This window comes from Cryptomeria japonica, chromosome 2 (assembly GCF_030272615.1).
Source record: "Cryptomeria japonica chromosome 2, Sugi_1.0, whole genome shotgun sequence".
Classification (NCBI taxonomy): domain Eukaryota; kingdom Viridiplantae; phylum Streptophyta; class Pinopsida; order Cupressales; family Cupressaceae; genus Cryptomeria; species Cryptomeria japonica.
The window spans coordinates 121,726,933-121,738,362 of record NC_081406.1 but is presented as its reverse complement, the minus strand read 5'-3'; the positions used below and the strand labels follow the sequence as shown (position 1 = coordinate 121,738,362).

The 11,430-nt window shown below is 36.6% G+C and overlaps 1 protein-coding gene across 2 annotated transcripts; it reads left to right on the top strand.

Annotated features, from left to right (window-relative positions):
• Positions 1 to 416: 416 nt before the first annotated feature.
• On the top strand, positions 417 to 5,110 carry LOC131045640 (LEAF RUST 10 DISEASE-RESISTANCE LOCUS RECEPTOR-LIKE PROTEIN KINASE-like 1.2). 2 transcript variants are annotated; one of them, XM_057979251.2, is made up of 3 exons: positions 421 to 1,555; positions 2,364 to 2,429; positions 3,580 to 5,110. In XM_057979251.2, the coding sequence occupies exons 1-3, from the start codon at positions 835 to 837 to the stop codon at positions 4,665 to 4,667; spliced, it is 1,875 nt and encodes a 624-aa protein (XP_057835234.1). In that variant the 5' UTR covers positions 421 to 834; the 3' UTR covers positions 4,668 to 5,110. The 2 variants fall into 2 exon arrangements, with proteins under 2 accessions (XP_057835235.1, XP_057835234.1); XM_057979252.2 differs by lacking the exon at positions 2,364 to 2,429 and having other exon boundaries at positions 417 to 1,555.
• Positions 5,111 to 11,430: the final 6,320 nt, after the last annotated feature.

Here is an 11,430-nt window from a genome sequence, read left to right as displayed (position 1 = left end):
GGCACTACTCTCCTTCCAATGAGTAGTCAGACCTTGATTGAACTCCACTACTATTGTCCTTTGATTGAGGTTATCTACTGTTTCAAAAGTTACTGTCTCCATTTGCTTTTTGTTTTGCTTAAAAATTGACAAGTCTATAATTGGTTTAATAGTACAAATTGCCCATTATTTTAAAACAAATTAGGTCAACTACCTACCACTACATCTTACATCTTGTATCTGCAAATTAATATAAATAAATTATGCAATAAATGCTTGAAAGAATAAAGAGAAGCCAGCCTTTTTCCCACTAAAATTTCACTAAAATTTCCATATGTAAAGGAGCACGATTATTAGATACCATACTTTACTGTAAACATCAAATCGTAGGAGTCTAAATTCAATGGGAATCGATTTTTATTATCTTATTTCTTCCTCCAAGTCAAACCGATTCAACAAAAGCAGATCGACAATTCGGGCATGCCCTTTAGGATTGAGTGCCCAAGTCAACAATCAGATACGTCATTCCCAAATTCCTTTTCATGTTCTTGTGTTCAAACAAGAATTGATCAGTACCAGTCAAAAAGATCAGCGCACCCAAGGCCATAGATCTGTGGTACCAAGATTCTAGATTATTACTAAGTTTAACCCATTACGGTTTCACTTTTCAACAGACTATAAACTTCGAATTAGCGACTTAAATGAAGTCGATTGATGGGAATGGGAGTACAAGTCAAGTTTTCCCACACGGAATTCTTTTTCATTATTTGCAAATGTTTCAAGACCGAGCATTACCTGGTGGGTACAAATTCATGTTTATCGCTGTAATTACTTCACTTTTCTTGGTTCTTCAGCATGAGGCCACATAGTTTCTTTACGCCCTGCGCTATTTTCCTACAGATCACGGCCTGCCTCGCGGCTTCTTATGGAAAATGTCACAGCCCTAATTTTGATTGCGCAGGTATAAATATGTCGTACCCTTTTGGGATTCTGAACCAGGGCTGTGGTCTTCTGGGCTTCCAAGTGGACTGTGAAGGTAACCCTCAGCTACATGTCCACAGAAATGACTACAGGATACTTAATGCTTCCTTGATCTCTCAAAGACGGATTACCATGGTAAACCAAAAGCTTTTTAAAGCCTGCAGCTTGGACCCGGATGTGTATGATGATCTCAGTAATTCCCATTTTCTGGTTTCGCGTCAGAATTCCAATATTACAGAGCTTCGAGACTGTGGGAAGAAAATACCCAAGCAAATCGTTAAGTTCCACTGCAATAATAGGAGTGGTGAATTTGAGGAGTGGTATTTTGGGTTTGATGTAGAAAAGTCCGAGTCTTGCACCGAAGTCTATTCAGTCCCTGTTTTGGAAAAGCCTAAAACGATGCCTAAACAAAGCTCACAGTTTATACAGCTTTTGCGGAGAGGATTCCAGGTGGAATGGCAGGATCCTAAAATCATCTTTCCAGATTGTGGCAGCTGTGAGGCAACAAAAGGGATTTGTGGTTATCATCCTTATACTGAAACTTTTTGCTGCTACTGCCCAAATGGAAGCACACATCTTTTCAATTGCTCGGATGGTAAGTTAAATTTATCTCTTTTTAAGTTCTATTTAGTTTTTAGATGCATTCTGGGCATCACGGGTTACAACTAATTTTAAATTCTAATATCTTCATCATTGGCTTCAATCTTCCCATCCCTGAAGACGATGCAGCAGAAAGATTCCAAGAGTCTGGCACTATTTGTCATACACTGCAAATAAGAGATAGCTTGAATATTCAAATTTAGGTCCTCCTTACAATCCTCCTGCAACCTTTTTTTTGAAGTTATCAACACCACCTTTGGTATATACAGCCTATCTGCTAACCATGGAACATGGTATTCAAAATGCTAGTTCTACATAGATGAACTTTCTGCACTCCTATTAAAGCCACCTTCTAGTTTCTACTGAACAAATTTTGAAGGCGATCTAAACCATTTCAGATCATGTTGCTTTAGTCCAATATCATAGTAATTCCATTCTGGGCTTCTCCTTATTTAGCATAAGGAATCTTGTAACTTACTCCTTGTTAAAGAAAATGGATTTTCTAGTTATTCCATCTTCCTTTCTTCATTGAGAGATTGGAAGAGAGTTTAATCTGGATTAAATTGACATGGGTAGTCTAGCACTTTTAAGGAGTAGATTTTCTTATTCAGGTATTGCTGTCCTGTGATGATTAGGTTAAATCTCACATAAACAGAATAGCTTTTTGTGACCAAGATTGTGCCGGTAACATTCTTTTGCATATTGGCCACTGATTTGTCAGATGAGAATTGCCTATTGATTTGTTTGATTTTTTTTTAACATTTTTTAACATGTTATTTATTAATTCCCTTCATTGTGAGCAGGTCTTGGAATGGCCTATACATATCACCGTAAGAGGAAGAAATCCATGAGTGCTAGCGTAATAATAGGTAAGAAATGTTAATTTGATTTCAGAATATGTAGTTCAGTTGCTCACGCAACCCAGTAGTACCCACTAAGTTACAAAATAATTTTCATAACAGATAATACCATTTACATCATTTCTGTGAGGAAGTGAGCTGCCAGTTGCTTTAAACATCTATTTGTGGAGATATATAACCACTTTTTTAGTGACAAGTAAATCTTAATCTTCTTTCCCTGTCATAACAAGCTCAATGGTTGAACAGAATACAGATAGAGTTCTATATATGTTTAAATAGGCATTCGAGATTTTGTGGTGACCCATCATCAGGATGACTGAAAATTTTAGATTACAGATTTTAGCAGCTTATATTAGTTCATCAAATTTCCTTTACACATTTTCAAGTAGTTTACGGTGTTCAGATTGGGCTTAGTAGGTCCATTTCAGGCTTGGATTCGGACATAAATTTGATAAATCTTTGTATATTAAATCCAGTAAACTTGTTCAAACTATACCCTTCGATTCTTGCCTCTAAATGGCAAAGAAAAAGTTCAATCATGGAGATACCAAATTGATGTTAAACATCTTCAATCAATAAAATCTGACAAAGCTCAATCCAAATTTACCAAAACAATGAGCAAAATCCCTTTTAAATTTTAATAAGCCCTCCATGCTCCAAATCCTGTTTTTCTCTTGTTGGTGTTATAGGATTAAAATTTAGATTTTACAATGAGGGAAAGAGAAGCAGCTTGCCAGCTTTAAGTTTATTTTCTTTTTGGTTGGGTGTGCTTTAAGTTTATTTTCTTTTTGGTTGGGTGCATTATATATAATGTTAAGCAGAGTCACCTTGGCTGGAGAGAGGTCACTTATAACTTCGAAACCCCCAATTCGCAGAATAACTCATTGAGTATCTTAACATATAAGCCAATCCATCATTATAAAACCTTGAATGTTTAAAAAGCTTCAAGATTCCTCTGTTTTGTTTTTTAAAATTTCCCCTGCCCCTATTTCAAACAGTGAACAGATATAGTCTACCATACTAATGCATCAAAATTTCTTTCTGAGTATATAAATCCTTCTGTGTAGGCGAATTGCATTGATCTCGATTCTAATGATTCGGCAAGCCATAACTTTTTACACTCTGCTTACATTAAGACTACATTCCCTGTTCGTTGCAGGTGGTAGTATTGGAGTGCTGGGAGTGATTGTAACAACAGTACTGATAGTACTATTCTACACTAGATCAAAGCCAAAGCGGAACACAGAGGACCATGGATTCTGCAAAGAAAGAGGTCACAGCTTAGAAGCAGGGCGTAAGATAGGGATCCTCCCAATTTTCTCCTATCACGAACTTGAAGAAGCCACAAATTTTTTCAGTGAGGAGAACCAACTGGGAAACGGAGGCTTCGGATCAGTTTATCTGGGCTGTCTCAAAGATGGCCGATCTGTAGCAGTAAAGAGACTTTACCAGGACAACACCAGAAGGGTAGAACAGTTCCTTAATGAAATAGAGATCCTCTCATCACTGCATCACCAAAATCTCGTGAGGCTCTTTGGCTGTACCTGTCCAAACACCAGAGATTTATTACTGGTCTACGAATATATCCCCAATGGGACCCTGGCGGATCATCTGCACGGGGAAAGGAAGCGGCCAGGGGGGCTGAACTGGGGAACCCGCTTAAACATTGCTGTAGAAACCGCTCAGGCCTTGGCCTTTCTCCACTGTTTTGACCCGCCAATTTTTCACAGAGATGTCAAGTCCGCTAACATTCTTCTGGACGAGAATTTCAAAGCCAAAGTCTCAGATTTTGGTCTCTCCAAGCTGGCGACTGTAAATGTCAGCCACGTCACTACAGCTCCTCATGGCACTCCCGGGTATGTTGATCCGGAATACCATCAGTCGTTTCAGCTGACGGAGAAATCCGACGTGTACAGCTTCGGGGTCGTTTTGGTGGAGATCATTTCTGCAAAATTAGCTGTGGATGTCAGTCGGAACAGAAGAGAAATCAGTCTGGCCCATTTGGCGGTAGCGAAGATTCAAGCGGGGGCTTTGCATGAGCTTGTGGATCCCGATTTGGACATTGAAATGAATTTTGAGGTGAAGAGAATGGTGAATGCAGTTGCTGAACTGGCGTACGAGTGCCTGGCAATTGAACGGGACGACAGACCTGACATGAGACAGGTCGTTTTTCGGCTTGAGCAAATAAGAAACTCGGGCTCTGGGGGAAGCCAAAGTGTGAACTTAAATAGCATTACTGTTTCATAGGACCGTGGCGGAAAACACAAAACGGAAACAGTGACCGGCGGGCTGTGGGCTGACTGGAGTTCCCGGTTCCCGGCACACGTGCGCAAGCATCGAATTTCCAGATTGCGGCTTTTTGAAAAGGGAGTGCAATTCCACGTAATTGTGGGTCGCAAATTGTTGAATTATTTGAGCACTTGGCGCAAAAATATTTGCGGCCACGTGCGTCGGCGGATTCTGTGTTCCTTTCCTTTTGTCATTTCATACCGTGAAGTAAGGATTGTTTCTCATCGGTCCACGTGGCAGAGGGAGGGCCATTGCCTATTTTTGATGGCGGTATTTAGATGGTTGTTTGGTTGTAAAATATAATTATAACTTTTCAGAAGATGGGATATAGGATCAACCATCAGATTTAATAGAATTATTCACACGTATTTTTAATTAATTTATATATATTTTTGAACCAATTATTTTAATAGTTGAAAATAATTAAATTGTTTGATACATAAAAGCAAATTGTTAAATTTATTTTTTGATAGAATTTCATTGATTTTTTTTTAATATGTTATATCTAGATTATTTTCACATTTCAAATTGAACACACAAGTCTAAACTGATATCTTATTAAATATGGTTCTAGCGTGTGACAAATGTTTTTAAAAATAACTTAAAATAAAATATTTGACTAGTGAAAAGCAAACATTTCTCATGACTGATTTGAAATTAGAGACATTATAAAATAATGGAAGAGATGGTTTAAAACAAACATAAAACATATTTTTTTAATTTGTTTTTTTATTATTATTAGTTAACTTTGGCAAATTTAAGTGGAAAGGTTTCAATATTTCTATTTTGTAATTTAAATTTATGATAAAAAATATATATTTAGAAGGGTGGAAATTAGATTCTTATGTTTTTTTCTCTTACAAAAGTTATATTATGCTTTGTGAAATTTGTTTTTCTTATGAGTAAATGTGAAATTAGGGGCATTGTAATGAAGTGGGAGAGATTGAATCTAAAATGAAACATTTAAACACAAACGTTTTTTAATTATTATATAAGTTTGAGGAATTTAAGTACATAGTTTTGAATATTCTTATTTTATTTTAAAATTTTGATAAAAATATGTGTTTGTTGTTGGAATCGATAGTTAACCTCACAACTTCTAAGAATCACCTACAACCAAAACATTTATCACATGAAAAGAGAAAAATTCATGATTGTGTTATGCAACACTATAACCTTGAAAAAAAAAGAATTGATCCCTAGGAGCATTTGAGTATGCATCTATATTAAAATTTTGAACTGAATAATTACAATATATAATAATGATTGCTTATAAAAGAAACTCTAAAAAACTCAATTGAGGATTAAGTTAGATCTTGACAAGTGTCGTCATATTATGCAATGAAACAATATGGCCTAAAAATTTAAAAAATAGCACTCCTAAGTTTAGCTTAAGTGGAATACAATAAATAGGGGAATAATTGGTTGATTATTTAGGTGATGACCTATTTTACCCTAACACCCCCCTTAAGTTCAACCTAAGGGAGAAACTAAAACACTTATGATGAATGCAAGAATGTATGCTTCTGTAGCTTGTAAATTGTACACCTTTATTAGTGTGTCCAATTTCACACTCTCCTAGCACCTATTTTAGTATTTCCCTTTCCTCTATACATTATAGGACCTTTATTGTAATTAATTAATATTTAATTCAATATTATGGGTCTTATTACACTTTAGTACATCATCGCACTCTTATTTGGGCCCTTTAATTCTAAGCGTGTCCTTTATCATTTTATCCTAATTTATCCTTAATCCTACCTTAATTTCAACTCTCAAAGCATATTTCACATATCTACACATTATTGTTTGAGCCGCTAAACTAGAATTTGCATTAGAATCAAGATATCTTGCATCCCTAGAAAATCAAAAAAAAGTTGGTCGGACGAGGTAGTATACTACTTGGTCTCACACTTTTTTCCCCGAATTTCGAGAGGATAATTGGGCGGTCTTACCCTATTCAGATCTAGCTCTGTGCGAAAATATATCAAATCTAAGTCAAATTAAAGGTGATTTCAATTATGAAATCCATATATAACGCTGTGATGGGTGGAAAAATAGGGTTTCCACCATAGAAGGAGAAAACCCCTAATTTTTGCTTAGGGACCTATCACATTCAAAAGAGGGTTGTAATCCAATAGATACAGTCATAAACCAACAAGGATTAGGATTGAATACTGATTGGATGAATTAATTAGGCCTCTTTTGTAAGTTGAATTGCTGAAAATTAGGGTAAAGTGCTAAAAATGAAGACAAAAACATGAAAACAGTAAGCTACAGATGCGGTACTGAGACACCCACCTGGAACTGAGAAATGTATGCAGATTCGGATCTAATCCCCGAAGGAGCACCTAAAATGTCGGGACTGTGGTGGTGGTCACCATGGTCCTCTAAACTTTATGCACACCAAAGGGGGATTGATTTGTCACTGTGAATAAAGCTTAACTTGAAGATCACAGCTATGTACCTGCACCTACACACACTCGGGAGAGGAAAAGGGTTGGGAATAGGGGTTTGCCTTAGGTCAAACCTTGGTTTTGGAATTAACCATGAAATAGAGATAAAAGATAATTGAATTGTTGTAACGGAAGATTCTCCTTTTGAGGGGGACATTGAATAATGACTTAAAACTAAATGATATACCTCTTTGTGAATTTTTGTTTGTCTCACATGGGATTAGAGTTTCATGAAGTCTTTAACAAAATATGATGTGAATGTCTACTTGAATGCTTGAATCCTGACTTTATTGTTGCTCCAAGGCTTGAAGGAAGACTGATTACTTGTTCAATTTCTTGAATGCTTGAATGTAATTGTCAGATCGATCATGTATCTCTGTGTTATCAAAATGAGAGAGGAAAGCCTCAGGTTTTATACTTGCTCGTTGAAGAACGTGTTAATTTTTCGACATGAGTGACACGGGGTTGAGATTCCCGCTCAAATTTGAAATGGCAAAAAGGGTTTAAAGGGGGACCCAAATACGAAGGATCGGGGTGCCACACCCTGGTCCTACCCTTTTGGGGGGCTAAGACAAGGTTCCCAATTGGTGCAAAAATTAAAACGCAGTCATGCTTGAGTGATATGAGCATAATCAAGTCCCGATTAGGCCTAGGGGCGCAAGCGCTAAGGTAAGGACCCAAATGCGGTCAAAATTGCAAAGGGGTGCAATTTTAGGACGCTACAAAGGCATCCTTCTCAACTCATTTTCATCTAAGTGATCTAAGCAATCTAAGACTCTAAGAAATAAATTCCTATCATTCGTGCATCCATGAAGCATTCATTATCAAGCATTTTAAGAGATCTTCAAGGTTGCATATTTAAACCATTATGGAGCAAAATTGCATCAATCTTATGCAAGCATGTATGTGTGATTAAGGTTTTGAGTTTTTCATGCCATTTCATATAACATATGTGATTACATCCAAAGAGAACAGCATCATCATCAACAATTGCAGATCTGAGGTATATCTTTCCTATATTAATTTCAGCATTTGCATTATTTTATTCAAGGTTGATTCCAAACTATGGTTTGACTTAGGCAAACCCCTATTCCTAACATATTTCCCCTTTTCTCTATGTGCAGGAATAGGTGTGGAGCTGTGTTTTTAAGGATTGACATAATTCACAAAGATGAACAAGTTCCCCTTTGGACAACGAAAAGTTCAGAGGACCATGGTGACCAACACCATGGTCCTGACAATTTAGGCCAAATTTTGGGGAGTAGATCTGAATCATATTATTTTTATCAAATCTAGGTTAATGTATTTGTGCGACGATTGTAGCTCGCTGTTTATGCCCAAAATTTATTCACTTACCCTAATTTCAATTTTTGCACAATTCAACTTAGAAACAGGGAATTAAAACCGTAATAGTAGTGGATCCTAATAAGAATTTCAAAGCTTTTTTCCTCAAAGAGATTAAGCCTAGATCTATTAGGTCCCTCCCTCTTTCAATGTGATAGTATTTTAAGCAAAATTAGTGGTTTTGTTACCTTAATTGGTGAAACCCTAATTTTTTACCATTACATTTTGGTGAACCCGATCCTCTTTATGTGTGTGGCTTTGATAATGTTCCTAAGGACTCACTTGGTATAGTCATATTACCTATTAAAGTAGGAACCATGACTTTACCTACTCCTATTCATGTCATGCCCAACCATCTTAATTATAACCTTTTTCTAGGTAGACCATGGATTCATGTTATGAAAGCAATCCCTTCTACCCTTCATCATACAATCAAATTCATATATAACAATGAATTTCACACAATAAAGGTTGATCCTAATCCTTATGATTTCACTCATGATGAAGTGGGATATATTTCCCCCTTTACTATGATCCCTTCAACAACACCATCTCCTATCACTGACACTTCTTTAGCAAGGAATTGGGGTACAATAGAATTTACACCCTCCTTCAATGGGTATAAGATCCCTCAATATAATAATGAATCCTTGAAGGATCCTTGTGTGCCTTTTATCCAAGGTTCATCTAAATCAATTCCCACCTCTCCTTCCAACACGTCTTCATAATGATAGGGGCTCTTTAGGTTTTGATTCTAAGAATGAACCCTCTCCTCTAGACATTTCAACATCTACACATAAATACAATGAACATGGTTTAGGATGTGTGCAACAAAGCTTTGTTGACCATAAGAAACCTACATCACACTTTTCCCAAGAGGGTTTAGGTTTCCAACCTCTTCCTTTGTCAACATTCCCTCCTCCATTGTCTAGTGAATTTACAACTTCTCATTTCCATATAGCATTCCAACAATATAGTGTTTTGTCCAACCCTCTTTATGTCAACTTTATTTCTCTTTTTTGTCCTAAACAACAACATAAACTTCATCCTGGCACCCAAGGACTAGGGCGCCCGGCACCCCTATCCCAGGACCAAGGAACCCAATGCCCTAGTCCTACTTAGGACGATGGCGCTCAGCACCCTAGTCCTCCCAATTTAGATCCAAATTTTAAAGTTCCCTTCTAGACTGTTTCAAAGTCCAGATTTCTAGGTTACATCTCTAAAGACCATAAAAATAACATAAAAGTAACAAGTGATGATGGATGGTATATTTTTCATAATCATTTCAAATAACATTCAAGTTCATATTTTTCTTCTTCTTCTTTTTTTTTCCTTAATCAAAAACATTCAAGTTCTTATTATGTTTCTCATCACCCTATGACACTAGTAGTTAACTTAATTGGGGGATCTTTGTCATAAGAGGCGATTCTTTTTCAATTACAATCATCTTGGGGCAGCAACATAGTTTATTCTTGCCTCTATGCTTGGGGGGCAAGAATATTATCCCATTTCTCCTCTCTATCTAAAGGTTCACTATTCCCTTTAGGAGTTGTATTTTTCATACTTTGATGTCCTTTCTTGCATGTAATGGTAGGTCTCTTATGATTAATCTCTCGTTCGGGGAGTTTTTGATCCTTCATCTCAATCTTTCCTTCTTTGAAGATTACCTCTCCTATAGAGTTGCATTTCACATATCTTAATGCTTTTCTTACATTGAATATTCCTTCATGTGATTACATTGCACATTTTCTTACATCTAATCTCTCCTTAGAGGTTGTATAATTCTTCTCATTGTCCCTAATCTTGGGGGCATTGATCTCTCCTATCCTTTCTAAGGATCCACTTTTCCTTTATTGAGTGGTGTTTGCTTACGATTTGATGTCATTCCTTGTGTGAATTTGTTGTTTTCTCAAGTATTCTCTCTTATGCAAGAGGTGTGTATCTTTGACTACAAACTCTTTTTCACTTGGCAATGTACATCTATTATAAACAAACCCTTCACTTTGGGTCAAAAGTGTGTCATCCTTCATCAAGAATCCCTTTCACCTACCAATAGGAGGAAGGTAGGCATTCTTGTTCTTCTTCCCTTCTTTTGGTATAAGATGTTATGTTTGTTCAATAAACTCCTCTTGGAGGTAGATGTATTTGAGCAAAAATCTCTTCTCCTCCAAGGATCCTCTTTACACTTGTTGCAAGATATATCTTTTTCAACTATCTTATTCTTGCTTATAAGAGTATTGCCTCTTTAGCTGGGATTTATGAACTTTATTGCTAAAAGGATATCTCCTTGATGTTGAAGGTGGGAATCCTTGTTTCTAGCTTCCTTAAGACATCAACATAGGCCTATCTTGACCTCTTAAGGGGGGAACATACATATCACCTTTGTACTATATTTTTGCATGTCTTAAACATGACGTTCATTCTAAAAACTATAGCAAACAAACTCTTCCATGAGATGCTTCATGCCCAAAACCAAACACAACATTTATATTTCTTACATAGGGTTACACATTATCGAAACCAAATCAAACAAACCATTACACGAGATGTTCTCGCTACCAGACACACTTTTTCATTTTCCTTTCATGTCTTACACAAGTTGTTGCATGCTCAAAACCAGAGAAAACAATCTCTTATATGGGATGCTTAACACCTCAAACCAGATATTGCTTGTACACATGCACAAGTATGAGTGGAACTAGCAAAATATAACTAAACTATTCCTACTCTCCTCCCCAACATGGATCACCTAGAAAAACACAACTATAATGTGTATCTATGTATTCTCTCACTCTTCTTCTCATGGATCATCTAGAAAAACACATCTAGAATGTGTATCCATGTCTCCCCTTTCTTCTCATGAGCTCATAGCTTTGTTATTTGTAGCCCATGGATGATGTGTGTTCTTGTTTTTTTATGTG